General features: G+C 48.8%; 11 protein-coding genes and 1 non-coding gene across 14 annotated transcripts; 5 read left to right on the top strand and 7 right to left on the bottom strand.

The window, feature by feature from the left end:
* Positions 1-99: 99 nt before the first annotated feature.
* Positions 100-1,326, top strand: FVEG_07175 (hypothetical protein; the record flags this gene model as incomplete). Its single annotated transcript, XM_018895760.1, has 1 exon — positions 100-1,326. One exon carries the CDS (start codon positions 100-102, stop codon positions 1,324-1,326), a length of 1,227 nt encoding a protein of 408 aa, XP_018753081.1.
* Positions 1,289-4,456, bottom strand: FVEG_07176 (hypothetical protein; the record flags this gene model as incomplete). Its single annotated transcript, XM_018895761.1, has 5 exons — positions 1,289-2,036; positions 2,087-2,316; positions 2,365-3,061; positions 3,115-3,997; positions 4,044-4,456. 3 exons carry the CDS (start codon positions 4,454-4,456, stop codon positions 2,498-2,500), a joined length of 1,860 nt encoding a protein of 619 aa, XP_018753082.1. The 3' UTR covers positions 1,289-2,036; positions 2,087-2,316; positions 2,365-2,497.
* A 622-nt stretch (positions 4,457-5,078) lies between these two features.
* FVEG_07177 (hypothetical protein) lies at positions 5,079-6,411 on the bottom strand. Its single transcript, XM_018895762.1, has 2 exons — positions 6,325-6,411; positions 5,079-6,270 (listed from the first exon to the last, which is right to left on the bottom strand). Exons 1-2 carry the CDS (start codon positions 6,367-6,369, stop codon positions 5,299-5,301), a joined length of 1,017 nt encoding a protein of 338 aa, XP_018753083.1. The 5' UTR covers positions 6,370-6,411; the 3' UTR covers positions 5,079-5,298.
* A 230-nt stretch (positions 6,412-6,641) lies between these two features.
* Positions 6,642-6,739, bottom strand: FVEG_16029. Its single transcript has one exon. It is a non-coding gene; the product is annotated as a tRNA-Ser (tRNA).
* Positions 6,740-9,342: 2,603 nt separating this feature from the next.
* Positions 9,343-10,843, bottom strand: FVEG_07178 (hypothetical protein). The gene has a single exon (XM_018895763.1). The coding sequence runs from the start codon at positions 10,815-10,817 to the stop codon at positions 9,537-9,539; it is 1,281 nt and encodes a 426-aa protein (XP_018753084.1). The 5' UTR covers positions 10,818-10,843; the 3' UTR covers positions 9,343-9,536.
* Positions 10,844-10,999: 156 nt separating this feature from the next.
* FVEG_07179 (WD repeat-containing protein) lies at positions 11,000-13,024 on the top strand. Its single transcript, XM_018895764.1, has 2 exons — positions 11,000-11,687; positions 11,741-13,024. The coding sequence occupies exons 1-2, from the start codon at positions 11,168-11,170 to the stop codon at positions 12,754-12,756; spliced, it is 1,536 nt and encodes a 511-aa protein (XP_018753085.1). The 5' UTR covers positions 11,000-11,167; the 3' UTR covers positions 12,757-13,024.
* A 468-nt stretch (positions 13,025-13,492) lies between these two features.
* On the top strand, positions 13,493-18,755 carry FVEG_16030 (sterol 3beta-glucosyltransferase). Its single transcript, XM_018905270.1, has 5 exons — positions 13,493-14,660; positions 14,710-14,807; positions 14,855-15,292; positions 15,341-18,118; positions 18,166-18,755. Exons 1-5 carry the CDS (start codon positions 13,919-13,921, stop codon positions 18,418-18,420), a joined length of 4,311 nt encoding a protein of 1,436 aa, XP_018753086.1. The 5' UTR covers positions 13,493-13,918; the 3' UTR covers positions 18,421-18,755.
* Positions 18,756-19,116: 361 nt separating this feature from the next.
* On the top strand, positions 19,117-20,510 carry FVEG_16031 (hypothetical protein; the record flags this gene model as incomplete). The annotated part of the gene is made up of 2 exons (XM_018905271.1): positions 19,117-19,166; positions 19,832-20,510. The coding sequence occupies 2 exons, from the start codon at positions 19,117-19,119 to the stop codon at positions 20,508-20,510; spliced, it is 729 nt and encodes a 242-aa protein (XP_018753087.1).
* Positions 20,511-20,532: 22 nt separating this feature from the next.
* Positions 20,533-21,330, bottom strand: FVEG_16032 (hypothetical protein; the record flags this gene model as incomplete). The annotated part of the gene is made up of 2 exons (XM_018905272.1): positions 20,533-20,936; positions 20,997-21,330. 2 exons carry the CDS (start codon positions 21,328-21,330, stop codon positions 20,533-20,535), a joined length of 738 nt encoding a protein of 245 aa, XP_018753088.1.
* Positions 21,331-21,841: 511 nt separating this feature from the next.
* FVEG_07184 (NADH dehydrogenase) lies at positions 21,842-23,831 on the top strand. Of its 2 annotated transcripts, XM_018895765.1 has the most exons (4): positions 21,842-22,093; positions 22,278-22,384; positions 22,512-22,664; positions 22,720-23,831. In XM_018895765.1, exons 1-4 carry the CDS (start codon positions 22,043-22,045, stop codon positions 22,766-22,768), a joined length of 360 nt encoding a protein of 119 aa, XP_018753089.1. In that variant the 5' UTR covers positions 21,842-22,042; the 3' UTR covers positions 22,769-23,831. The 2 variants fall into 2 exon arrangements, with proteins under 2 accessions (XP_018753089.1, XP_018753090.1); XM_018895766.1 differs by having other exon boundaries at positions 21,842-22,384.
* Positions 22,850-23,807, bottom strand: FVEG_16033 (hypothetical protein; the record flags this gene model as incomplete). The annotated part of the gene is made up of 2 exons (XM_018905273.1): positions 22,850-23,682; positions 23,732-23,807. 2 exons carry the CDS (start codon positions 23,805-23,807, stop codon positions 22,850-22,852), a joined length of 909 nt encoding a protein of 302 aa, XP_018753091.1.
* Positions 23,832-24,216: 385 nt separating the features above from the next.
* FVEG_07185 (hypothetical protein) lies at positions 24,217-27,876 on the bottom strand. Of its 2 annotated transcripts, XM_018895768.1 has the most exons (3): positions 27,804-27,876; positions 27,002-27,732; positions 24,217-26,893 (listed from the first exon to the last, which is right to left on the bottom strand). In XM_018895768.1, the coding sequence occupies exon 3, from the start codon at positions 26,831-26,833 to the stop codon at positions 24,524-24,526; it is 2,310 nt and encodes a 769-aa protein (XP_018753093.1). In that variant the 5' UTR covers positions 26,834-26,893; positions 27,002-27,732; positions 27,804-27,876; the 3' UTR covers positions 24,217-24,523. The 2 variants fall into 2 exon arrangements, with proteins under 2 accessions (XP_018753093.1, XP_018753092.1); XM_018895767.1 differs by having other exon boundaries at positions 24,217-27,732.
* Positions 27,877-27,915: the final 39 nt, after the last annotated feature.

The raw sequence follows: 27,915 nt of genomic DNA, 5'->3' as shown, positions 1-27,915 counted from the left end.
TGGTTTCTCGATGTACACACAATTGTTTAAGTATCTGAGATCTCGCGGTCCCTTGAAGACACAAGGCATACCTTCCCGAACTTCGTGATATACTGCACAATGGGCGATATCATCGATTCCGGAGCTTCTTACAAGCTCTTCACTCCTCTTGACATTGGAAATGGCAAAGTCCATCTCAAGCACCGCATTATCCATGCACCTCTGACTAGAAATCGGGGAACTCCGGTGAACCCTGATTCTACCCCCGAGAAACCCAATCGGCTCTGGATTCCCAATGACCTGATGGTCGAATACTATTCTCAACGAGCAACCGATGGTGGTCTCATCATTTCTGAGGGCCTCCCCCCTTCACTTGAAGGCAATGGAATGCCAGGTGTTCCAGGCATTTTCCTCCCCGAACAGGTAGAAGGCTGGAAGAAGGTCGTTTCTGCTGTCCATTCGAAAGGAGGCTATATGTATGCCCAATTGTGGCACTCCGGTCGCGCCAACATCCCCCAATTGACGGGAACTCCTATTTTGGCTCCCTCTGCCACACCATGGGATGACCCCAACGAGACCTTTGCATACCCCCCACCCCACAGCACCACACCTGTAAAGATGGCGGACTACCCACCTATCGAGATGACCGTGGAAAAGATAAAGAGCACCATCGGTGACTACGTCAATGCAGCCAAGAATGCTATCGAAGCTGGTTTTGACGGTGTTGAAGTCCACGGTGGAAACGGATACCTCGTCGAGCAATTTCTCTCCTCAAACATCAACAAACGGACTGATCACTACGGCGGCACCGAGGAGAAGAGATCTAACTTTGCACTTGAGCTTATGGAGGAACTAGCCAAGGCAATTGGCCAAGAAAACTTGGCTATTCGCCTCACCCCTTTCGGTCTGTTTAATCAGGCTCGTGGCGAGAAGCGCGTTGAAACATGGAGCCACCTCTGCCGCGAACTGAAATCCCGCTTACCGAAGCTTTCATATGTTAGTTTTGTTGAGCCAAGATATGAGCAGATCTTCTCGAAGGCAGAGAAGCAGAAGTTCCTAGGATCTTGGGGGTTGCCTACTGTCGATCTGTCGCTGTTCCGTTCCATCTTTGGCAATACGCCATTCTTTTCCGCTGGCGGATTCAATGATGTTAACTCATGGGGTGTTGTCGAGAGTGGGAAATATGATGGTCTGTTGTATGGAAGGTATTTTATCAGTAACCCTGACTTGGTAGAGAGATTGAGGAATGGATGGCCGCTGCAGGCGTATGATAGAAAGACATTTTATGGACCTTTTGAAGATAACGATGTTGGATATACAGATTATTCTTTTTACAAAAGGGAGTAGATCTTAAATTACAAATGAATTCTTCCCGTATTAACTACGAATACAAGTTTGAATATATGGATGTAGCCTGAGATCATGAATGATACTTGGAAACAGAACATGTAACTCAGCCTGATGTCGAATGCTTATCGCCCTGAGACTATTGAACTTCCAACACCCGAGTCCGTCGGTGTTAGGGGCCTTTTATCATCATCCCGCCATTCGGTACTCTCACTTCCCTGTCCACTGGTCTTCGAGCTCTGTCGATGTAAGGGTATAGACAGGTTTTTCTTCCCTCCTGTTTTATAACGCTTCACAAACCTGAATAAGCGTGACCCTGAAGAAACCTCTGATGCTACCTCGCTTGTGTCCAAATAGTTAGGCGAGGTTTGCTGTGGCGTTGATGGTGGGGTGACGGAAACTTGTGGTTTAAGTGCCACAGGCACTGTCTCGCTTTGGGCTTCTGTGTTTGTTTCTGATGCCTTTTTGGGCTCTTCACCTATTGGCAAGTCGATGATATCGACTTCGCTTTCATCCTCGACTCTGGCACGTCTATCTGGGACAGGAGGGGTTCTAGTCTCAGAGCCTGTGGCCCCAGAAGGTAAGGGCGCTTCCAATCCATGTTTCTGTCGAAATGCAGATGCGGAGTTATAAAATGTTGACGTGAAGGTTCGTCTTTGCCGCATGCTCCTCAGTTGAAGAGTCGTAGTGGCAAGCTCCTTAATCATTGACTTCCCCAAGTTAGCAATGAGGCCCCAAAGTTCTTAAAGAGACAACTTGCCCACGTGGTGCTAGGGTCCAAGAGGACACGTCCCTCTTCTCTTCTTCTGACAACCATCCCGAGTTGTTGTAAAGCTTCGAAGCTGGCCCATTCTTCTCCGGTAGCAACGTACTCCTCCTTCATGGCTCTCTCATCGGTCTCTTTTGCTGGATAGAATTGAGGTAAGTATCCAGAATGAAGGAACTGTAAGAAGACGGGCTGTTTATTTATGAACCAAGTTTCACCAAAATCTGATGGGTTAGCAATTGCAGCTGTCAAGGCTTCTCTTTGTCACCCACCATTTCCTCGGATATACACAAGCTTCATACTTCTTCCTTTCATCAGCGTATGCGCTAGATCTAATCCGTGAGGATTTCTAGCGGATTTGTCGCCAATAAGTGCACCCATAACCGCTTTCCCAGGACAACCTCTTTAAGACATGAAAGCATCACAGTCCCAGATTGGCTCATCTCCTTGCCTCATGATACCTAAGCTAACAGACGTAAGGTGAAGCTTGGGAGTTATAGGCCGAGCCTCATAGTCTGCAGAGTCCGTTTGTGGCAGAACAACAAAAGCAGGTTTATGGAACTTTGATTTCACTGGTTTTGTCTCCATGGTCGGGTTGTGTGACTGGGTTGGTGGGGGCCAATATGTCTCTCCTGATGGTGGTCGTGGTGGTGGTGGGAAAGGATATCTATGAGAGAAGTTTGATGCTTCAGGCATCCAGTTTGGCTGGGCCGAAGATCCGTCAGACGGTGCAAAAGGATTTCGGGCCTGACCGTATGGCTGAAAGTAGCCACCAGTTGGGTACGGCATAGTTGGTTCTGCTGATATTGGTGAAGAGCCATTATTTCGAGGGGGTGCATTCGTATATCCAAAGGGAGCATCCCAAGCTTGCGTTGGTCTGAGTATCTTACGACCACGAGGATCAAACTCAGGCTTACCATTGTACTTGGTTTCTTCTCTTGGGGACCCATTGCGAGCTGCTCTTGCTTCCTATCCAAGAACTTAGCATATCTATGCACGATCAGTAACTGTGTATTGCTTACTCTTCTCCAGTATTTCTCTGGGTTCTCGGGCTCGTAGAGCGACTCTTCACTGTCGGAGCTGTCACTCGCTCCAAATGCCTTGGTCTTATCGGGCTGATTATCTGGTTTCCCCTTCTCAACCTCGCTTTCGCTCAATGATGTCCAAGCCAGAAGAAGTCGATTGACAATCCTTCCTGGTTCTTGAGGCTTGGGGTCTTTGAATCTCACTCTCTCCCGGAGATCGCCAATGTTTTCATCGTCAAAGTAGTCATTGTCATACGCTGGATCTGGATGTCGATGTCGGTACCGCACTTCTATCTTTTCGTTGCCTCCGGTGTCTCTGAGATGTGAGTTATGTCCTGGTGCTCCTTTACCTGGTATCTCGTTGAGAAAAACAAGATTATATAGAAACGTAGCTGCATCGCCGCGTCTGTGGAAATCAGGTCCAAATTGCGCGATGCTGCTACCGGACAGTGGATCAAACCCCGACCTTCTGCGACGTCGGGACACCCTTTCTTCGTCTTCGGAAGAGATGTTTTCTCCATCTTCATCTTCAATCGCAGGAACAGTATAACGTCTTTCTGAACGTATTGGATCTTTCACACTTAGCGCAAGTGCTGAGCGGACCTCTTCTTTGTCGCTTGGAGAAAGAAATGCGTTGTCTTCTGAATTCTTGCTTTGACCGTAGAGTTCCTCTGTTCTTACGTGTCCGGGAATCTCAGATTCACGCACGGGACTTGGTAATCTTTTGTTTGTGCGGACTGGTGGACTCGGTGCTCTTTCTTGAGGAGGATCTGGAATTGGCTCCGATTCATCATTCTGGAACGAAGCTTGACCAGCCAGGACAAGACTCTCGGCTTGGGCCTTGAATCTGTTTTCCACTCTCCCTTGTATAGATAAACGGCTGAACAGATCAGATCATTGTTCATAATTGCGGAATTGGTGCTTACCCATTAGTGGACTTGACCAGAACAGCCGCTGAAAGAATGGCAATTTGCAAAGTCAATGTGACCTTATGCTTTTCAATATCCGATAGTAGCCTTGCAGCCTTGAGCCATTTAACCCTTCGTAACATACTTTCATCAGCCACCATCTTGTCAATCTCTTGCTGCGTCATCCGGATGTTCTTGACAACATGCCGAACAGCTTCGCAAAACTGCGGTTTTGCATACGATTGCCCGGATTTGATGATGTCGTGTAAGTGCTCAAGAGTGGAAGTCAAGCCAGACATCTCAATGGCAACCGATTGGATCTCCTTGGGTGCATTCTTTACTGTCTTGTAAAGCTTGAAAAGAGTGTTTGACAGTTGGGCGCCGGCTGACGCTATGCCAGCGATACTGGCTATAATTGATAAAGGGTCCATAGCGCGCGATCACCGTTCAACCATTGCACAATTGAGAGGAAAGAAACAAGGAAACCTGAATTGAGGCTGCAAGCTCAGATCGAAGGCTTTTGAGGGCTAAGCTTGGTTGTGGATTGCCTTACGGCTGCCTCGAGAGGCTGTGCACCCCTGTCTTGCATGATGCAGGTAAGACTGCCTGCAGTTAGCCTAGGGGAGGAAAGAAAATCCAGGACCTTTAACCGTAAATGATGAAAATCTTTGCAAATCTAGCCTAAGCTTAGGGGACTCTTTGCAAAGTTTATTTTGACACCCTATATCAAGGTCCTGTGTTTTCTTGCTTCCTGAGGCTATCACCTAGCAATCATGGCTATGCCTCACTCAATTAGGTCCTCGCAGTTCCCAGGTTGGAACAGCTTCTACTGGGAAAAGAGAAAACTGCAGGATGAAATTTCACGGCAGAATGGGTGGAAGGTATCGTGATCAGTCCTGTAAAACCTGCCAATCAATCGTCTGTGCTTGGTTTGAAGGAGGTGACAGATCGTCCTTACTACGAATGCTCTGATTTGAGTGTCTACGTCAACGACTCTCTAGCTTCATTCGAGGCTGACTACTTATGTGCAGCTCTTCGGTACCTTTCAGGTCATGGAGTGAGACAGGGCTTAGTTCGTGCTATGCGCCATATGTATCATGTTCCCGCTCCGTCAACCAACACAGCAAGGGAGAGCGGCGCGAAGACTCGTCGATGAGGGGAAATGAGAGCCCAGCATGAGGCACCATTCGTTTTTGTATCTTCTTGGGCTTTGCATGTTCTTCCTTGCTCATTCGATCAGACATGCTTACGAAATAACAGCTTGACGTTTTCCTCACTTATCCCTGGATACCATACCGCTCGATCCATGCTTCTTTCCCCAATTCCTGACCTTGACATCCATATCCCACCGAATAAACACCATAACAATCACCACAGCCCAGCTCAGCAACGTATTCGCCAAGCCCATCCAAAATCCACCACGTATAGCACCACCCATGACCGTAGTCATGACGAGCCTAATAATAGTGCTCGTTGCGATAAGCTCTTCGCCTCTCTCTAACCCCGCAATTGCACGACGAGCACATTCATCTGGTGTGAGGATCTGGTCACCCTCCTCAAGCGCTTTTGTAACATCTGTCTTGACCTTGTTCTCATCGTCCAGTGACTTGGTTGGCATTGTGGCTGGGAAGACAGTGTGGATGCGCACGCGAGGCTCATTGGGATGAGCACCTGCGTATATGTTCATCTCCTGTGAAAGAGAGTCTGATAGTGATCGGATGGCCGCTTTGGAGGGCGAGTAAGGCGTGAAACCTGCAAAACTGTATAATGAAACAAAAGAGCCTGTAAATATGATGTGACGGGACGGCGGTGTCTTGACTTCTGTGGTCTTCTTCGGGGTACTGTCAATAGCAGGCCTCAGCCACGCATTGAGCGTAGCATGGGCCATGTACGCACTCGAGAAATAATTACTGTCCATCATAGTCTGAAGCTGCTCAACCGGTGTGTCAACGAACAACGTCGGGTGCGCGCTTCCACTACAACACCAGACGACATCCGGCGGACAGTCATCGTTCCAGGCGGTGACTTCTGCAATCACACGAGAGCATTCGGAAGCTTTGGTGACGTCGGCGGTGAGTGAGAAGAAGCGCTGAGATGAAGATTGGGCAGATGCTTCGACTTGAGTGAGAGCTTCTTTCAAGACGGTTGTGTCACGGGCGACTATAGCGACGTTCGCGCCTTTGGAGGAGAGTTGGCGGGCTGCTGCTAGGCCGAGACCTCTGGAACCGCCTGTAATTAGGATTGTCTGCGAAATATTAGTGGGCTGGGGCAGCTTCACTGAGGGAATGCAACGACATACTCTACCCTCAACAGGGAACTCGTCATGAGACAAAAACGAGCCCATCGCGGAATTAGGAGTGGTAATTGAATGCAACTTAACCTGGGTAATTATAGCAAACAAAAAGGAGTCCTTCAGACGCGTCGAAGTTGTCAGCATTTAAGCCTGAACAATTTAAACAGCGATCCACAATTCTAAGTCACTGATTGGTTCATCCCTCAACGCCCTCATCAAATCCTCAACCTACCAACGCCAGTACAGAAGAATTCATCGATCCTGAGAAGCAAACCAGTATAAAACGATGCAAAGAATTAAAAGTCAAAAAAGGCAAAAAGTGTCGACAACGGCAGGATTCGAACCTACGCGTGCGAACACAATGCCTATAATGTCTCGAAGAGATAGCAGGGCATCGCCTTAACCACTCGGCCACGTTGTCATGCTGTGGCAAATCACATTACGGATTATATATTTACGGCTCCCCCTCCCCCCCAACTCAGAAACATCTGTTGACCAACCTATGCATCATGATCCTGGACCCCTACTGCGGGCGGTCGAGAGACTGCATGTTTAGAACATCGCAGATCAGGTTTTTCCTTTTGCTATCCAATCAAATCAACCTTCTCACAAATCATTGCTGGTCAGGTCAATACCCACACCTCCTCTTCAAATCCCTCCGAGCGCAACCTAAGAAGCCGGAACCAAATGATGATGGTGTTCTGCGCGCGAATTGAAGAATACCTCTTTAAGACAGCTACCGAAAAACTTGTACCTGACTATTTTGATTGACGCAACGGCCATTGGAGTCAAATGGCTAGTGTTGTATAGAACTGGTTGGAAACATGTAATATGACTATGAGTCTATGACAGATCAAGAAACGGGAAAGTAGAAAAGGTCGTTGTCTAACCGTAAGCTTAGAAGTAGCATACACGATAGGGGCTTCCAAATAGCACATTGTTAACTACCTATGTAGATTACTTCATCTATTGGTAACACCAAGGAAATAATCGCTAACTCACGGTTCCCAACTCACTGTGAGGAGAGATTATGACGAAAAAAAATCATGTAACTTCGTCTGATCTTCAATATATTGCTCCAACAGGATTCAGGGTTTAAATTAATCTCGCCTCCGAGCAAAGAGGAGCTTTGTTTAGCTCGAGCCCTGTCACACACATTGAATGCTTGTGATACTGGCCATTCCTTTCTCGTTTATAAAAACCATCTGTACTTTGGATAGTGTGCATTCCTAAATCCCATCGCTATCATCGAAGCCGATGCATAACCTTTCGCTACCGACTCTCGAGGCTAAAGCCTCTTTTTTGGGTCCACTCTGTTTTGGGCATCAATCGGCTTCCGTCACTCAGCCAACCCTTAGTCCTCTTTCAAATGAACAGCATACCATGCTGTCAAGAGGCCACTTGTCAGATATGAGGCTGGGAGGACAAGTAGCATTAGTTCCCGCCAATTCCAGCGTTCAAGCTCATGGAATACCATCTGAGCCGGCCCAAACCTACTTCTCCTGTCCATCCACAGCTCTCCCATCGCACAGGCCAGAAGGCCCAGTACACCCAAGAACTGATTAAAACATTGCCTATGTGCAAGGTAATACCAGACTCTGCCGGCGTAGCTGTAACTTTCAGGGGCAGGACGTATAGGCACGTATTCAAATATCCCACCAAGCCTCATAGGTCCTGCATTACGAAGATGAAGGAATAAAAAGGAATACTCCAAATAATCCCAAAACCCAGGCATTGCTGAAAGGGGCGGTGATTAATGGTCACCCACTCAAAATTCACCGGGGTCGTTGGGGAAGATAGCGAGCCACCAGAGTCTGATAGCGGTGGCTTGCAAGACAATGGCAAGCAGCAGCCGAGGATTCTTATACCAGGGTGTAGGAGGACGGTCGTTCAGTGGCTCTTGCATCAGATTGAAGTAATAGGTCACACCGAGGAGCTAATTCTGTAGTGTGGAGCGTATAGTGTCAAGTCTAGATCGTAGATTCTGGGTTGGTGGTGGTGCTTGGCTTTTGGGATCCGAGATTGAGAAGAGAGAGGGTTCGGTGTTTGGCCTCAGCAATGCGGCAGGCATGGACTTATTTATAAACCTCTAGGGTCGGTTATCAAGATATCTAGCTTTGCAGCCAAAAGCAACTAAGTTCTCTCAACCGGAATAAGCTCTCAGCCACAAGTCTCAACTGCAAATAACACTTCTAGCTCACAACTTAGACATCAATACCCTGGTGACTGACCAATAGCTACAACAGCAGCCAAAAGCAAGATTTTAGGTAACAGTAAAGGCAATGATTATATTGCCTATATGTATTTATGCACCTTTGTGCGACTGGAACTGAAAACTCTTTCAACCTCTCAGCCTATCACATCTTGAGCAATAAAGGATTGGGGCCAAAGAACCTTCCATTTGTAACTCGAGAGGTTCAGTCGATCACCAGTGGAGTCATTATGTGGGTGTATTGGATGAAAAGCACAGTGAAAGGTTCGAAAAGTCTACACAAAATAGAGTTATTAAAGTGTCACTTTAGCCAACTAGGATCATCACTATGGAGGATTGTGGCCTATTAGGTTAAGCTTTAGGCTGCGAACACATGTGATGAATGACAACACGATATTTTTTCCCCCGTAGGATCATCACGAAAGATGATTAACAAGTGGCAAGGTTTGGAAAGATTCAGTAATGAGGTGGTAAAAAATTACTTATAATAAAGTTCTTTTGACATAACACGCTGGGTATTTAAGCTATCCTATAACCCTGTATCTATTCTCTTCTCTTCTTCCCCTTTATCGGATCCAAGCTCTTCCCCAATGTCCCTATAAATATTTAGCAGACGGCCCAATCATGCCTGTAAGTTTTATCTGCTACATCTCTCATTTAGTCCTAACATTTCAGCAGACTCCTTCTGCCTGCCCAGTTTCCAGAATCCTCTTTTAGTGCCGGCCGTTTGTTTCATTATTATCGCTGCCATACTTTGTTTGAGTATCTTCATTGATCACCTCCGCGGCGGGAGAGACGAATCAAGATGCCCACCAAGTTCAAAGAGCGACTCAAAACGGTCCAGCGACTTATGACGTGAGAAAGTAAAGTCAATTGACGAGAAAGGATAATTCCATTACTTTTCACTATTGATACATGGTAGCTGTTGAGCCATAAGAATACAATTTTGTACATATCCAACGTCATAATCTTACAATCATTTACCCATCATTCAGACTTTCCATGCTCAAAGCCTAGATCGATCTGTGCGGTCCTCGGATCGACCTTCTCTCTCATTGTAAAAGTGCTTCTTCGCAATCAAACCCTTCATGCGTCCCAGGCGACTCATAAGGCTGGCATCATAGGGCGGAGCCTGCATCATAGCCATAACAAAAGGCCCCTGAGCACCCCAGGTGCAGCTGTGCAAGTGATCTGAGATCTGCCCAATCAATTCCTCGAGGTCACCCAGCTGTTCATTCGGGAACAAACCAACTGGCTTCATCTCGTCAAGTGCGTCAAAGGCTGACGTAGCATCGCCGTAGCGCTTCCAGTGGATTTCGGCGAGTTTGATGAAAAAGGTGGTGGAGACGCCAAGAACATAGGAGGAGAGGCCGAGTTCTTTAACTCGAGGGAGGATATTGAATGCGAGGATAGATGATCTCGCAAATGCGGTGTCGAAGAGCTCGAGCCCGTAGATTAGATACTGAGGGTACAGATGCCCCTGGATATCCATAACAGGCTTTTCCCCTTCCGTCTTCTCTGCTTTCTCAGCCTCCAACTTCTCAGCTTCCTCCTTCGCGATTTGCTCCTTGGACTTCCGACCCCTCTTGACCGTTGTCTCTTTCTCGACAATACCTAGCTTTCCAGGTAAGGAGAAAACTTCTTCCTCCATAACATTCCAAAGCTCAGTGTCCGTCTTACAGGCCTTCATAAGATCCTGCACTCTCTTCTTCTCTTTCTCCCTGATCTGTTCGTACTTTGCCCATTCACGCATCTGCTTCTTCTCCGCCTGGTCAAGCTCAGTCAAGCTGTAAAGATTAGGGCGTTTTGGTGCAAGTTCGAATTTGCCCAGAGCGTTCTCGGCAGCTCTTCGAAGGGATGCTGGGTAGCGCTTGAGGAAGTCATCGCTGAAATTCGAATTATGGGCTTTTTCGACAAGTGTGTTTCCTCCACGCGCCGCGTCTGGTTGTTCTTGGTTTGGTGCTGAACTTGTAGGTTGAGTTTGGCCAAGTTGAGAACGCTTTTTGTTTTTGGCTAAGCGACCTTGAGCAATATCATCGAAAATTCCTTTGAAAATTTCTGTTTCCGTCGGCGTTAACGTTCCTTGTCGTTCAATCTCGGTTTCATTTGCACTTGTTGTCTCCTCGTCGTCAAACTCGAAAGGAATTTCAGAATTGTCTACTTTTCTAAGTCGTCTTATTGAAGTCGCCAATCCAGCCCTCTGAGTGAAAATAATGCTGGCAGGGCGTCTACAAGCCAGTTGTAGTGTCCTTGTTTGATATAAGAACGGTAAAAGATTTCGAGACATTTTTAATGCTGTGTTCAAGGATTTGTTAAAACCTTTAATTTTCACATGAGATTTTCAGAGGCTGAAAATTGATACCAGTTCAAGGCCGTGGTCGGCTGAATGTCGGATGCAGAACGCGTAGGCACCAGCGCGTGACTTCGCGCCAAATTCAATTAATGAGTCGCGTTTTGGTTTGCGCCCTTCACGTCACCATTCACGATCCTGTCTGTCTGTCACATTGCTGCTTGCGCCAACCAGCACAACCACTCGAATTTTTGCTCTGGAGAGACTCTTACAACGCCTTAGTTTTCACCTTTGCTTGCCAATTCTTTGATCAAATTTGCCATTCGTGCGCCTTATTCATTGTCACCATGCCTCCTAAGAAGGGCGTCGACTCGCCCATGAGCGCCTTCGAGCGCAGGCGACAAGAGAATATGGCCTCAAACCAGAAGATTCTAGCCGATGTCGCCGTAGTCGCTAAGAAAGTTATGCCGACACCCCAAAAGAAGTCAACGCCAACCCGATCGAAAACCCGGACTCCTGCAAAACGGGAGCCTGCAATGCCGACTCGGCAGTCCTCACGACTTGCTGGTCTCGATGCAGACAATGATACCTTAAAGAGAAAACTAGCCGTCGAGGCCGAACACGTCGCGGCGAAAGAGAAGGCTAAAAGGTTGAGAGTAAATGGTGACCTAAAACTCGACGATATAGCTGTCGAAGGCAAGAAGTATCTCGCTGGTGTAGACGGGTTTAAGGGTCTCGTCCGTGGTGCGCAGCCCGGAGTTCGAACGTTCACGGAGGACGATGTTAAGGAAACCACCGACAAGGATTTGAAGGAGCTGCGAAAGCGTATGGGTGGTTTGAAGTTATACGAGCACTGGGCCCCCAATGGTAAGTATTGTCTCGCACAAGCGAGAAGCATGTCACTAACCACTGGAGCACAGACATCAAGATCACGCCCCAACGAGTTTATGCTCTTGGCCTTCATCCCACCGAATCGAAGCCTCTTATCTTTGCTGGCGATAAAGAAGGCAACATGGGCGTATTTGACGCTTCACAGTCTGCTCCCGAAATAAACGATGAAGACGAAGATGTGTCTGTGCCTGATCCTACCATTTCTGCGTTCAAGATACACAGTCGCACGATCACTTCCTTCGTTTTCTCTCAGCAGGATAGCAATTCTGTTTACACATCCTCATATGACTCGTCAATCCGCCGACTAGACCTGAACAAGGGAGAGTCCTACCAGGTGTGGGCGCCGTCGGATCACAATGAGGATCTCCCCATCTCAGCTCTTGACATGGCAGAGTCGAGCCCCCATGTGTTGTACTTTTCTACGCTTGAAGGCGGCGTCGGTCAGTACGACACAAGAACCTCCGATGACGCTGAAATCTGGACACTTTCGGATCAGAAGATTGGTGGATTCTCTTTGCATCCTCTCCAACCTCATTTGCTCGCGACTGCATCATTAGACCGCACACTTAAGATTTGGGATCTTCGCAAGATCACTGGCAAAGGGGACCTACGTCACCCTGCCCTACTTGGAGAACATGGCTCGAGACTGTCTGTGTCGCACGCATCTTGGAGTCCTGGCGGCCATATTGCTACTAGCTCTTATGACGATACTATCAAGATCTACAACTTCCCTGACGCTTCGTCCTGGAAACCTGGTCAGGACGTCAGCGTTGAACCTACCTATCAAGTACGCCACAACAACCAGACTGGTCGTTGGGTGACCATTCTCAAGCCTCAATGGCAGAAGCGGCCTCATGATGGGATCCAGAAGTTTGTCATTGGCAACATGAATCGTTTTGTGGATGTTTTTGCTTCAGACGGCAGCCAACTAGCTCAGCTTGATGGGGAGGGTATCACTGCAGTACCAGCCGTCGCACACTTCCACCCGTCTCGCGATTGGGTCGCTGGTGCGACATCCAGTGGAAAGCTTTGTTTCTGGCAGTGAGCCTCGGATTACCGGTTTCGAAAAGGGGTGCATGGAATCATCAGCATTTAAGCGGGAGTTTTGGTTTGCTATATCTCGTGAATACTGATCAGGTTGTCGGCAATGGCGGAACAGAGTACGCGTTTGTCGGAGTAGTGTAAAATATGAATGTCCGAGCGAGTACGAGAGTCGAGGACTATGGGTCCCTTGTTTTAAACAATTGCTTTCATGTACATAGAGGCTGAGTCGATCACGTTTTCAAGTCTGTGTGCAATTTACTGCTAGCCACTCAAGATTTCGCCCCAATGTGAATGACAAGCCATGGCGTTTTCTCTGACTCAGGCACCAAAACTTATCGCATGGACGTTCATTATGACGTGGATTCACAAACAGCTGATTCCTCTTCCCTGAGTGAGGGCCTTTCTGGTCAGCATGGCAAGGGCACTATTCACATCATCTGGGCTTGATTTCCCACTTGACCAATGCTTGCATGTGATCGATTCACGGTGTTGAAGCATGAGCCGCCCGATTGGCGTCATTGCTTATCGATAACGGTGTCAGCCAATCATAAGCAATCATTGGCTCACAAGAGTGGGCAGTACACAAGGGTTCCATTGTTTCCCCAGGGTATTTCCACCGCTCAAAAGGTCAGGTCCACTAGCCGTCCCCTAAAACCCCACTAGAGATTCAGGCAGATTGACCTAAAAGCCTAGGCAGCGTCAGCCCCAGGGTCAGGTTCCTTCTTGATCAGGAATGCCGTGATCCTTATCTGGATCCATGCTTCGTTCGTTTCCTTGGGATCCGAACGTTTGTTTCCTCCAACTCCTCTTTATGTTTGTATTTGTTCACCCGCAGCAATAACATTTGTACCGTAGCTTCACACCCACACAAGCGAATATTCACACGAACCCCGATACGCGCAGTGGATGGCATCAACTTCGAGTCGTATTATTTCCCCACGATAGCACAGCGTTGGCTGTTTGCGGCGCAAACCGGGTCCAGATTCACGACTGCATGACCTCGGACCGTGTCTCGAATTTAACGTTCGACCTAATTAGACTTCGCACAAAAAATCTTGAGGCGACACTGCCGTGAACCATCCTATCCTTATCCTTTCGACCACAATAGAACCACGACTGTAAGCGATCGTTGACCGTCGCCCCGCTCGACTTGACCGGCCATCATGGCCTCCCAAGCTGATGATGCTCCTGCCCAAGCCAGTATTGGCGCGGAGGACATCAAGGAGCATGTCCACGAGGAACTTCATCGAAGGAAGCGGCAAGATTCCACCGCGACCGTGTTTCCCGAGCCTCTGCGAGAAAGCGATGCCGAAGACGAAGAAGAGGATGACACTACACAAGGACCCCCGATGTTCATGAACATGAACCAGAGCATCTTCGGTCTTATTGCGACTGCTAGCTCTCGTGTTGACTTTAATGATCGATTCGATGGAATGAGTAGTGACGAAGAGGGTGAAGGATCATCATCACAACATAGCCGTGATCATATCGCACAAACATCGATCCTACAACCAGGAGGCAAGGGGAAGGACAAAGGGCACAGAAGGAAAAGGCTTTCGGAGCATAAGTTGTTGCGATCGCTACCTGCATTGCCGAAACTTCGCTCCCGGCACAAATCCCAGCCGTCTCGACTATCTGCTCCGGTTGAGACTGCTGATGAATCCGACGTGGAAGACAACGGCACTTTGTCGCCTGCGCCAGCTCTTACGCTGACACGCCAAGATACCCAGGGTGTCATGAGTAGGATGTTGGAGGCCAAGGCAGACTTGTCTAGCAGACCCAGCTTCGATTTGGACCGGCTATCATCTGATGTTAGTCGATCGAGTGATGGCGAGGTAGTCTCGGCTCTGGCAAAGAAGCTCAAGGAGATTTTCGAGTTTGATACGTACGAGCAGGTCATTGAGGGTTTGTCAAATCTGGGCCTTAATCTTTTGGGTATGCTAACTGGTCATAGAATACCCCTGCTGGCTGCTACAAAGTGTCCTTCTTCAAGGATACATGTACATCACTTCCAAGCATATCTGCTTTTACGCATACCTCCCCAAGAAAGCGGTAAGTTCTAGAGTCTGGCTGCCAGATAGTTACTGACACCAAGCAAGAGTGAGGCTGTAAAGTCAGGGTATCTTTCGAAGAGCGGCAAACGCAACCCAAGCTACACAAGGTTTTGGTTCCGACTAAAGGGCGATGTTTTGGCATATTATAAGACCGCAACGGACGTTTACTTCCCTCATGGGCAGATTGATCTGCGATACGGCATCTCAGCAAACATCGTGGATAAGGATAAGGAAGGTCTACATTTCACAGTTGAGACACATCATCGAACGTACAAGTTCAGAGCCGACAGCGCTCCAAGTGCGAAAGAATGGGTGAAGAGCCTGCAGAGAGTCATCTTCCGAAGTCACAACGATGGCGACAGCGTCAAGATCTCATTACCGATTAAAAATGTGATCGATATTGAAGATACTCAGATGATTGCATTCGCCGATACTTGCAAGGTTAGGGTTATTGACAATGATGAGACATATGCTATTGACGAGGTAGGTGCCCAATACTCTTTGAAATGTTTCCACTAACAGCAGCCACAGTACTTCTTCTCCTTCTTCAGCTTTGGGAAGGACGCCATCAATGTGCTCAAGATCCTCATTGAGGCTTCTGCAGATAGCCGGTCCGCGGAGAAAGCTGTGTCTAGCCGTGAAGAGAACGAGAGCTCTCAGTCTCCATCCGGCCGGACGTCAATGGCAGCAAGCCGCCATCTTCCCCAAATTGACAGACTGCACACAGGAAAGCTTCCTGATACCGTGAAAGCCACACTGGCTCCCATGTCGCCATTATCGCCTCATTCACCAAGCCAACTGAGCCCTCGAGCAAGTATGGACGCTCCACGAACAAGTTTTGACGGCTTTAGAAGATTCGGACGCAAGAGTATGGATGTGCCAAGTTCCATCGGAGACTTCAGCCCTCGTAGGAGCTTCAGCGGCACCAGACGATCCACGAGTCGTCATCAACACGGCAGCACGACTCCCAAACAGCAACAGGCTCAGGACTCAGGAGATTCGTTTGTTCATTCATCGATCGACAACCCAAGTATCTCCACGTTATCACCGTCTTCGTTTGAGGATGCATCCGCGAGCCAGATTCTTCAAGGAAGCGAGGTCTTTCACAGCCCGACGATGCGACGCTCTGCTTCGGCATCTAGAAAGCGCGACCAGTCTGGGAAGAAAACACCTCGGAACTCTAGCTCTAATCAAGAGCGCCCTCGCCATATTCATCATGCCGCAACAACTGGCGCCATACAGGGAATGGGTGGCGAAGCTAGTGATTCTCAGCGCCCAGTCACACCAACGCTCAACAGTATCACTAAGATTGGAGCATATCCCCTACAACGAGCTAATGCCTTTGCGGAGTATCTCAGTCGTACAAGCCAGCGTATGGGTTCTATGTTTGCGACCGAGTCACTGGGTTATGTGGAAAAGGTGCATGGCATGTGGAAAGGAGAACATAGGCATTACGATGAGCCCCAAGAGCTCAAGACTGATGATGATGCCGATGATATCGACTCGGACGCAGAAGACAAGACACAGACTGCGATGGATCGATTCCGAGCGCATTTCACCTTACCTGAGTCAGAGAAGCTTATTGCAACGTACTTTGGGGCCATTTTCAAGGTCTTGCCTCTCTATGGAAAGTTCTATATTAGTGATCGGTCATTCTGTTTCCGAAGTTTGTATCCCGGCACAAGAACAAAACTCATCCTACCTTTGAAGGATATCGAGAATGTCCACAAGGAGAAGGGGTTCCGGTTTGGTTACTACGGCCTTACGGTCGTCATTCGTGGTCACGAGGAGCTATTCTTTGAGTTTAGGCGACCAGGGCTCCGAGATGATTGCGCGGTGACGCTGCATCAACTCATGGAGACTAACCGTTTTCTTGAGAAGTCTGGTTTCCTTGACCAAGAGGAGCAAGACGAGGAAGAAGCTGCTGCTGCAATTGCGGAGCGTGACGCCCTCAAGGCTGCGCGACAGGACGAGTTTGTCAATCACGAGCTAGAGCTACCTCGCGAGACCTCTGGAGTTTCGAACGCTCCAACGATATTGTTTGACAACCCCAATTCCTCCGGTCTTGCGTTCAAGCCACAAAAGTCGATGAAGATCACATGTCTCACCATTGGATCTCGAGGTGATGTGCAACCATACATTGCCTTGTGCAAGGGTCTTCTTGCTGAAGGCCACAAGCCTCGGATTGCCACACATGCGGAGTTCCAGGGATGGATCGAGTCACACGGTATTGAGTTCGCCCGAGTTGAAGGCGACCCTGGTGAGCTGATGCGGCTTTGTATCGAGAATGGAACATTCACTTGGGCCTTCCTTCGGGAGGCAAACTCGACCTTCCGAGGATGGCTTGACGAACTTCTTGACTCTGCTTACACAGCATGTGAAGGTTCTGAACTTCTGATTGAGTCTCCTTCTGCCATGGCTGGCATTCACATCGCTGAGAAGCTTGGTATCCCCTATTTCCGAGCGTTCACTATGCCTTGGACTAGGACACGAGCATATCCTCACGCTTTTATCATGCCTGAGCACAAGATGGGAGGCGCATATAACTATATGACGTATGTCATGTTTGACAACATCTTTTGGAAGGCTACGGCTTACCAGGTGAATCGATGGAGACGAAAGACGCTTGGCCTACCTAGCACCAACCTTGAGAAGATGCAGCCTAATAAGGTGCCCTTCCTGTACAATTTCAGTCCTAGCGTGGTCGCACCTCCTCTGGACTTTTCCGATTGGATTAGAGTAACTGGCTACTGGTTCCTCAATGAGGGAGGTGACTGGGAGCCGCCTCAGGAGCTGCAGGACTTTATCGCCAAAGCCAGGGCGGACGGAAAGAAGTTGGTCTACGTCGGTTTTGGTTCAATCATCGTCAAGGATCCTGCCAAGATGACACAAGAGGTCATCGACGCTGTTCTCAAGGCAGATGTTCGGTGCATTTTGTCGAAGGGCTGGTCAGACCGTATCTCACCGAAAGACGACCCATCCAAGCCTCGCCCCGAAGAGCCAGAGATGCCTCCAGAGATCCATGTGATTAAGTCCGCACCACACGATTGGCTCTTCAGTCAGATTGATGCTGCTGCGCATCACGGTGGTTCTGGAACAACAGGCGCCAGTCTTCGTGCCGGCATTCCCACCATCATTCGTCCATTCTTTGGCGACCAGTTCTTCTTTGCTACACGGGTTGAGGATCTTGGTGTAGGAGTCTGGGTGAAGAAATGGGGTACCAACAGCTTCGGTCGAGCCCTCTGGGAAGTGACGCGTAACGAGCGCATGATTGTAAAGGCTCGTGTCCTTGGCGAACAGATCCGCAGTGTAAGTCTCCCTCATTCCTCAGCTCCACAAACCACTAACATTGACAGGAATCGGGTGTCGATAGCGCCATCCAGTGCATCTACCGCGATCTCGAATACGCCAAGAGTCTCATCAAACGCAACGCTGGCAAGGCCGCACAACACGATGCAAACGAGGACGATGACACAGAAGAGAGCTGGACATTCGTCGGGAGAGATGAGCCAGATCCCGACGCCGTGACGAAGAAGCTAAGTGAGGGTTTGGTAGACACTGAGAAACCGCTGTCTTTGGGAAGTCAGGCGCCTTCAACTGCTGCGGCATGATGAACTTGCTGCTACGAGCTGTTATGTGTGGGTTTTCCTTTGGTGATTTCATCTGGCTGTTCACTTGTTCTTCTGCATTTGGGTAATGGCTTAATTATGGGCTTTTGGACGATTTGGAGTCTGGATGGATTGCTCGCGCATAGACGTATGATCTAGAAGCCATAGACTACGTATGAAGATAACACTACTTCGTCTTGGAAACTGATGATCGAGTTCTGATGCTCTGACTTGGACGACGAGTAAGGCCGGCAAATTGGCATCTATGTGTAGCTTGTCGCCACGTAGCTCAGCACTGTCATCGCAGACCTCAGCCGCCAACATGGAGTTTTCGCTAGAGTTTATTCCCCGTTGATTAAGTGATTTCTAAAGCGCTCGTACCAGATTTTATTGAGTCAAAGTACGCCCTGCGTCTTGTTTCACCTTCAACGCAGAGAGAGTTAAGAGTTCGGATAGCAATCTCCGAAACCTTATGTGAACTCTACGAGCCTTTCATCGGCAAGTTCTCAAGTAAAGTTCAACATAAGGATCAGAAGACCCTTTTTTCTGGTTACTAAAGTTTCCTTTGACATCCGCAAAGCTTCTTTTACTGTGTGCAGTATATATTCTCCCAAGTTCCTCCACTTCTACCTCTCGGTCACTTTAACCTCCGTTGACCACGTCCTCCAAGGACAACCTCTCCCGCACGCATCAAACGAAATGGCTCTCTGGAACTCACTGCCTCAAGAGATTCGCAGCATGATCTTGGGGTGCGTCCTTGTTCACGACCATATCGCACCCTATGCTCCAGTGTCGATAGAATGGCGCGATGCCATTGAGAAAAAGATCTCTCGGCAGCTTCGCATCCAAGCTTCCTCGTCGGATGCTCATGGTATACCCATGGTATTTCACAGACTTAGCCGGCTGTGTGATCGACATAGACGACTCGTCAAACACATATGCGTTGAGCTTACCACGTGAAATAGTTCTGGGTCGTGGGAAGAGGATGTTTGCATGGGTGTTGCTATAACACGGCTATTCCATTCCTTGCAATCCAGGCCGGCACAGGGCGACTTGACGCTAGAGATCAATGTGATTGAAACTATGAATTACTCTGAAGAGTCGTTGAGGGGTCGTCACGTTGGGGGTCCAGGGGAACCAGGCGCAGATATGTCTCGTTTGTCAAATTCTCAACTCGAACGCTTTATAACGGTCTTTCACGACTCATCAAGGTGTTTGTTTGCATCCTTTGCCTTTAAGATGCAAGTCTGTCCCTCTGTAAAAGCATAACAAAGTTCCTTCTTCCTCGACAGTGCCGACGTCGACTTGAAGCAGCCACTATTTCCCGCATACTCAAGTGACTTCCCCGGCTGGAAGAGATCTCTCTTGAAACCTGGGATGTCTCGGGGATTCATGTAGATAATTACATAAACAGGTTTGCACCACACCTGTTCTCACAACCTGAGCGCATCAAGAATGTCAAGTCGATGACGGTTTTCCAAGATCACAATGAGCCCTTGAACGCGGCAATCCGTCGCCAAAGAGATGAGTTTCGACGCCGTTTCCCGCGCCCAACTCTGCCACTCGAAGTGTCATGTCATCGGCCAGTACTTGCTCGAGAAATCGCTGTAGCAAGTCTTTCGCTTGAGACTCTCTCCCTTTCTTTCTTCGTCGACGCCCTCGACTTCTTCGGTCAGTGTCGAGAAGACTGGCTCTGGGCTGATTTGCGGTCCCTCACACTGACGTCCCTATTTCTCACTTGTAACGGGGACTCTGTCAAAATCCACGGTCTGTTACAAACTGCTGCACAAATGGCCAAGCTGGAGAGACTTATAATATGGAACGGCGGAGCCAATGAAGCATGTGCCTTTACATATCGCAAGCAGCAACACATTGCTTCGGTGACGTGGCAGGCAAAGGGGGGTACGAAACTAAATCCCGAAGTGTACAGTACTTGGGAAAACTTGTATTCTGGATGTCTTTTCAAGGTCGCGGAAAAGGATACTTGGCATTCGATTACTTCTCAAGTCACTGCTATCATGTGCTTAGGGCTGAAGCATGTGGTGAACCAGGTGTCGTTGAGACAGATGCAACTGGAGAATAGTATGCCTTAGTGGAATGTCTGATGATTCGTCGTCAGATAGACTCTTCATCATCAGCGTCTTCGTCTTCTCTCTGCATATCCTCACCAGTGGCGATCTCAGTCTCTTCATCACTCTCATCATCTTCCTCCTCAATATCCCATTCCATCGCCTTCTCCCCGTACATCTCTCTGTAACTCTGTTCCGTGATGGGTAGCACCGCATCCCCATTGTCAAACCTCCTCAACTTCAACTTCGCTGCCTTGAACCACCATCTCTCCAAGAACTCGTCCTCCAACTCCACAAAATGCGGATTTCTCTTCACCATACGAACTTTTCCGTGCTTCTTCCCTCTCGGGTCATTCCTTATTTGTGGCTTGTGCAACAAGTCATCAAAGATAGGGCAGTCAAACCAGGGCGAACTGAGAAGTACATCGCGCCAAAGACCATCTTCATGGGCTTGCTGTGTCTCCTCGAGATGCGGGGAGTGCGTGATCTCGCGCTACCAGGCCAGCATACCGTGCATGTCGTGGAACTCCCAGAGTTGTGCGTTAGGATCGTGGATGTCTTTATAGCGGCGGTTTGATCGGTCAAGAGCAGTCCAGAAGAAGAATTGGATGTGTTCGGCCTTGTAGCCCTGGATGTTGGGGCTGCTGCTGAGGGTCTTAAAGATGCGTACTCTGCTGGTGGCCGAAAGCCAGTCTTCATCTAGATGTGATGTTGATGGGACGATAGGGCTCTTGTTGTTCGGGTAGGGATAGAGATCTAAGATCGGGGTATGGCTTTTGCGCCATATCAATTCGATGTTGCCTGGGGGGTCTGGCCTGTAACCTTCAGAGATACCATCCTCCATCATGAAGTCGCTGTTCAAGAAACTACTGAGATCCTTATCTGAGGATGCTTGCAAGACATCTTTATAGTCGCAATCTCTGCAAGTCTACTCTGTAAAGCAAACGCCTTCGTTGGCAAACGTGTGAAGCAGCATTGAGGGCGGGCAAAAGGCGCATTAATTATCATGTATAGAACAGTAAACAATCGCAAGGCCAAACTCAAACGGAACTACATCGAAGCTAATGTTTTCATTCATCAAGCATAAGCAAATAACAGAGAGTGATTCCGTCGCATAAGGATGAAGCCGTCACTGTAAGCCAGCTGTGAAAGGTGCAGCTGTGAAAGGATGACAATAATAAACATGATTCCTCGAGACACAAACATGTTTACAACCATTGTTTCTATGAATCACTCAAGCATAAAGACACAAAGACAAAGCAAACGGCCTCGATTGCTTCAAGCAATGGGAATACCTTCACTTGCTAATCCCTACAAAATTACTGGCCAGTCCGCTTAGTAACCCATTTTGGTGGCCCAGCTCCCAAAGCTCCCCAGTCACCTTACGTAATCGGTCAAGCCTGTCAACCGGAATTGACTGGCAGCTCAATTCAATCAATCACCTCACAAACCGAAAACCGCCCAACGCGACAGCAAACGACGAGCCCGCCCGCACGAGGGACGATACGACAGTAGCGACATTCGAGACCAGCGAGCGACATTCATATCTGCCCAGCATGCCTCAGGATATGCCCCCTCGGGGCGGGTACGAGCCCGTCCAGTACAAGGTGCGTTGGAAGTTTACGGGAGTGCAACTGGGGGGATGTGTTGTTTGAGAGTGTTTGGGGAATCAATTGGTTCGGGAAGAGTTTATTGAAAGAGTTGGGGAGGCGTTGCGATTAATTGCGAGGGCTGGGAAGACATGGGGCAGTTGCAAGCAGTTAGAATGGACGATTATCTGACTTTCTACAGCGAAACCTCCCAGCGAAGGGTTTCCGTCCCGGTATCCTCCTCCTCGGAATGGGCGCTGTCATGGGCTACGGCTGGTATAAGCTGATCGGCGGCATGCGCGAGGCCAAGTACGTTATCTCTCTTCTAGCCGAACATGCATCTACAACAAAACACGCCGGCAATCTACAAGCACATACGACCACGATTGCTCTCACGGAAAACAACGATATGGAACTCAATACTAACAGCTATCAGCGAACTCGGCCGTGAAAAGATGTGGGCTCGCATCAACCTCATTCCCCTCCTCCAAGCCGAAGAGGACCGCGATCAGGTCCGTCGATACCTAGCCGACCAGAAGCGTGAGAAGGAGTTGCTCGGTGACAATGCCAAGGTTTACAACAGCGACCGGTCAGTTCTCTCGTCAAGAGGTACCGTTGGTAGGGAATATGCTAACACAGGGCAGGTTCGTGAGGCCGACTTTCGCTGTTACACCCCCTCCTACTACAAACTAAACGGTGGAAAGACGCAAGCTTGTATATATGTTTTAACAAAGTGGTTTTACCTGGAATTGAAAGGTCACAAAGAAGACACTGCTAACTCAACTGTGACTGCTTGACGCTCTCGATCTTCTCCTCTGTCCACTCCCACAGCTTCTTCCCCAACTCCTCACTGAAACACATAGCATCCCCTTTGTTTGCCTTTCCAACTGGTTCATAAAACGCCACTGCCTCATCTCTCTTGACATCACCGGCCGCAGCCCAAGCGGTGTTGTATCCGCCCTGCTCAACCGTCATCATAGATGGGTTGGTAACATACACAAACATTCTCTTCCAGAACCCAAGGCCTGTGACCAAATTTGTAGCAATAACACCAGGATGGACAACAACGCTCTTGATGGCGGGGTATCGTCGCTCAAGTTCCTTGGCCAGGACGATGTTGGCGAGTTTGCTCTGTCCGTAGCGACTCCATGTTCCAAAGGGTAAGTGTTCTTGGAGTGAATGAAGCGTCTCAAATTCGATGCCTTTCTTGGGATGGCCTGCATATCCGAGTGAAGTAACACTAACAAAACGAACTTCACTCGTCTCGGCAGTTTTCTGCATGATTGGCAAAAGAGCCATCAAAAGCGTCGCGTTGCCGACATGATTAACACCAAACTGCAACTCAAGTCCATCCTGAGTAAGCCCGTCAACAGCCATGACTCCCGCATTTGCGATGAAGATATCCAATTGATCATGTGCGAAATTCTTCGCTGCGGAGCGCATGCTTGCAATGGACGTCAGATCACATTCGAGGAATGTTGCAGGAACGGGGGAGATGGAGGATATGAGAGTCGATGCGGCAGTTGAGGAGCGCCCGGTGAAGTAGATGTGAGATGGGTTATGAGAGGCAAGGGTCAGGATAGCAGAGCGACCCAAGCCGGAAGTTCCTGGCGTCTTGTTAGTGTGTGGTTACGGAGAAGGATGATGACGACGAACCGCCGGTGATGAGGATAACTTTTCCGGCGAGAGAGGGAATGTCGGTTTCTGGATTGAAGCCTTTGAATGATGCCATGATTGCTATGAATCGTGATTTCAGGATAGAAACAAAAAGTAATGGGATAGATAAAGGAGTTGTGTTGATTCAAGTGGTTGTACGAATGTAACAAGAGTTGCTGCCATACTTAATCAAGGGTCGGCTCGTCCTTCTTATACATATTTCCCTGTCTCGTCATTATTCCTCCGTGTGCAATTCTAATTACAAAGCGACACACTAAACGTCATGACTTTGTCGCTCGGCAAGTGTCTTTCTAAGTGAAGCGGCATGATAGATCCCCGATGTGAGACGGGTTTGTGTAGTAGCTATCACTAACCCGTTTAGGCTCATACTGCACCAGATATTGTTAGTACGGGATAGTCAACCATCCCTGTCTCTCCATCAAAAATCGGTGACAAGATCTCTGGTGGAGCGTAATCGGTTTCAAGCCTCATCTGATCAGGGACAAAGAAGCAAACATGGCACGCAATAGCTCACATTTTTTCACAAGACCACTCGTCAAGATTAGGTAGACACAGCAACGTGCTTGTAAGACTTGATTGTCCTTGCCTCGGGGTATTACATAGCAGTTACCAGTACAAATCTCAAACCAATCAACTCCCTCCCGTCATGTACACGATTCTATCTCCATTTTACTGATGTAAATGTAGGGTAAAATTATCCTATTCCATATCGCGCCTGACTCCATCCCCGAGGTTCCAAGTCTTCAATTCGCCAGTAATGCTTCTCATATATCAGTCCGCCATCAACTCTGCTAGCAACTCTCTCTCCAGCTCATCCTCATCAAAATCTGCCCCATCGTCAACATTCACCAGAGGCTCCTTGTCCCGATCCACCACATCTTCGTCGCCTGTTGGTACTGGTGTAGGTAGACTTCCATCTTCTGTATCTTGGTCGTCACCGTTTGGTGTTTGTATTGATCGGAGACCAGAGGCGCCCCTATTCCGAGCCAGACGTTGCTTCTTGGCCAGAACACTTTCGCCGAGATTTGAGCCGTCGTCGTCTGACTCATCGGCGTCAGCCTTACGTTTAATGCCTTTCGAGTTCTGACCGTCCACGGACTCTACGTCTGATTCAGTGACTGTGGGAGCGATGCTCACGTCGCCGTCGTCGCCAAGATCATCATCCAGGAACTCGGCCAGTTCATCTTCAGCTTCTCCCCAGTCAAAGTCTCTTAGCTCTTGCCCCGTCTGCGCATCTTCAGCTTCGTCGGCTTCCGATGTAACTTCGGTCGTGTCATCCTCTCCCTTCTCCCTATCAGCGTCGAGAATCTCTAAAAAATAGGGTCGCTCGTCAAGTCGCCTCCATTGACTTAGGCAGTCGGTGAGCCAGTTTTGGTTGACAATTTTAATGCTGGGGATTTTGGCGGCCTGCTGCACTTTCTTGGTACGAGGGCGTGATGAGGCAACGACAAGATGTGTGACTCGTTTCGACACTGTATCCAGGACCTGAGCACCATAACTCTGAGCCTGCATACCGATCTCTGACTCCTCCACTCTCACGCCCAGAGGGACAAGCCCTGATAGCACAATCACAAGACCAGACAAGACATTGGACTTGAGTTCGTCAAGAATGTCGCCGACGTCTGGGACCATAGATAAGTCAACACCATCATCGACCGACGCCCTTCTCTTGGACTTGCTATGCGCAGGTGGGTGCGTCCCCTCTTTCTCTCTTCTTTCCGCTCTTCGCCGGTCGTATGTCTCGTAGAATGCCGTGTGTAAATCTGTAAGGTGGTCTTGGAGCGCGATAAGCTCCTCATCGTCGTCAACAAGAACATTTCGGTGGTGAATAGGTGGTGATTCGCTAGCATTCTCGCCAACATTCGTATCTTGCTGATCGTCTTCCTTGTCTAGCTCTTCCTGCATATGGAGCAATGGTCGGTCCTTGAGTTGCTTCTCAAGGGTCTTTTCCTGCTCTTCTTCCTGGACCTTTAGATTGGCGGCATCGTCTCCGCCGCTCATTCGAGCAATCTCATCCATCGGTGAAGCTTTCGGGGCTATCTTCACACCCTTTTCCACGGGCTTCGACTTGAGTATAGGTAGAATGTCTGTTCGCTTAGGGAGGAAACTCGAGTTGATGTCGCCAATACCCTTGAAGAAATCGTAGGGCACCACCTTGATCAGGTTCGGTCGGTTCATAGGCCACACGTCGGCTCGGTCGTCAATGATAACTACCATGTCTGTGCTGACGGGGAACAGACGCTGTAGACTCTTGGAAGTAATGCTGCCATTCTCGTCACGACTGATAACTCGGTTTCCAAAGAGCTTCTGTTCGGGGTCAACGATCTTGGCGATGTTGAGGGCGTAGGCACGGGTACCCATGGTGTAAACATGTAGCTCGTACATCTTGGAGACCTCATCCAGGAATTCCATTAATCCCGGTCGAAGCTTGATATAGTACGTGCAGCCGCTGGTCAATCCGCGAGGACCGTCATCGTTGAGCTGGAAGTCCCTAACATCTTTCACAGCTTCATAATTAGGATTCGTGGGATCGTTCTTCCACTCTCCGATCGTGGGTTCTATACAGGCATGTATAATAGTTTGATCAAGATCGACAACGAGACTCAGTTTCCGTTGTCTGAGTAGGCGCTTCTGGTTCTCGTGCTCGGCCTTTGTAGCGACGCTTTCGCTGACTCTCAAAACAGTCTGGTCATGGCTCATGTTGATCATGGCGCGATCTGTATCGAGGTTATCACTCGCCCAGTTGATCTCGGTCATATCAGCGCCGCACAAACTGCAAAGACCCTGCACCTGGACTTCGTGACCGCACGCTTCTTCAACCATCAGACAGGGCGAGTCAGCCGCGATCTCCTGGCCTTCGCGGATGCGCCATTGCTTGAGCTTGCCTTCAGCGGGGCTATCGAACTCAGTGTATGTGGTTTCATCGTTCCAGGTCTCTTCGTTGACCTTGCGCTTCCAGTGGAACTTGTACTCGAAAATACTTTCTTGTTTCTTGATCGTATCGCCGGGTTTCTTGAGAAGTTTTGTAACGATGATGGGGTAATGTAGGCGCGAGCCTAGGGGGACGATCTTGTCGTGCATTGTGTGTATCGTTGGTAGGTGAAATGTGTGTAAGGGTTCTTGCGATGATATCGGTAGCCTCTGATCACGAAGATTAGCTCGCATTCATCGGAACTTGCCATGCAAATCTTGGTGAAAGGCTGAGCGTGGATCAAGTCGCTAGTGATTCCGAATGGCGAAGAAACGTACCTAGCGAGCTCCCCTTTCTTTAATCCTTCGCGGCGCAGGCGCACCAGTCAAGCCCATGGCCTCACCAGCAGATCGTCGCGAAAGTGAATCAGCGCGCCGCAGTCGCACGTGCAAATCGCAGTCGCAATCGCGTTGTTTCTTCTCAATGGATAATTCTTCGCAGGTTTAAACAGCGTAAATGATGGTACCGCAAGAACTAGGTCGCGCTGATGACTTGAATCGCTTCGCTGGGTTTTTTTTTGTCCTTGATGCTACGAAAGAAAGCTCGTACAAGGTGACGCACTAGGTTTGGCACAGCTTGTAGCGCGGACCAGCTTCTTCCTTGTACTGGTTTCAATGAGCGCGATCACGTGGCTGGCTGGGTAGATGAGCAGCTCGGGCGGGCGCTGACGCTGAGAAACTCGGAGGCGCTGGAACGTTATCGCGGCGCCTACCGCGATGTAAATTGGTGGCGCAGTTGATACTCCGCGATCGCGATCGTAGGAGTTGGATGTGGTCCAAGCTCTGGGGTAACAAATGCGACGTGATGTTGGACAAGACAAGACAAGACAAGACAGCAGAAGCGGTTTTGTTTCACTATCTTTATCTTATCGACAAGAATAAGAAACAAAAACAAAAACAAAAGAGCAACTCAAGTCTGAAGTCGGAATAGAAATGTGGAGTAACACGAGAGGCGGGGAGCGATAAGATGTTTGAACTGGGCGTCAATATTGATTGTTGTTGTGAAGTGACTGATATAAGTTAGTTATATGTTAACAATATTCATATCAATCAGCAGAGCAGGGCCATTGAGAGAGCTTACCACGAGTGAACCAATCAGGTTAGCAATAGATCACCAAGTTTCGTCCTATGATGGGCTCGATACAGTACAACTGCCGCTCAGAGAATCAAAGGTGGGAAGACCCGCCCTTTTT

Source organism: Fusarium verticillioides, chromosome 8 (assembly GCF_000149555.1).
Source record: "Fusarium verticillioides 7600 chromosome 8, whole genome shotgun sequence".
Lineage (NCBI taxonomy): Eukaryota > Fungi > Ascomycota > Sordariomycetes > Hypocreales > Nectriaceae > Fusarium > Fusarium verticillioides.
The sequence above is the reverse complement of the archived record's forward strand: the minus strand, read 5'-3'. Positions and strand labels throughout refer to the sequence as shown.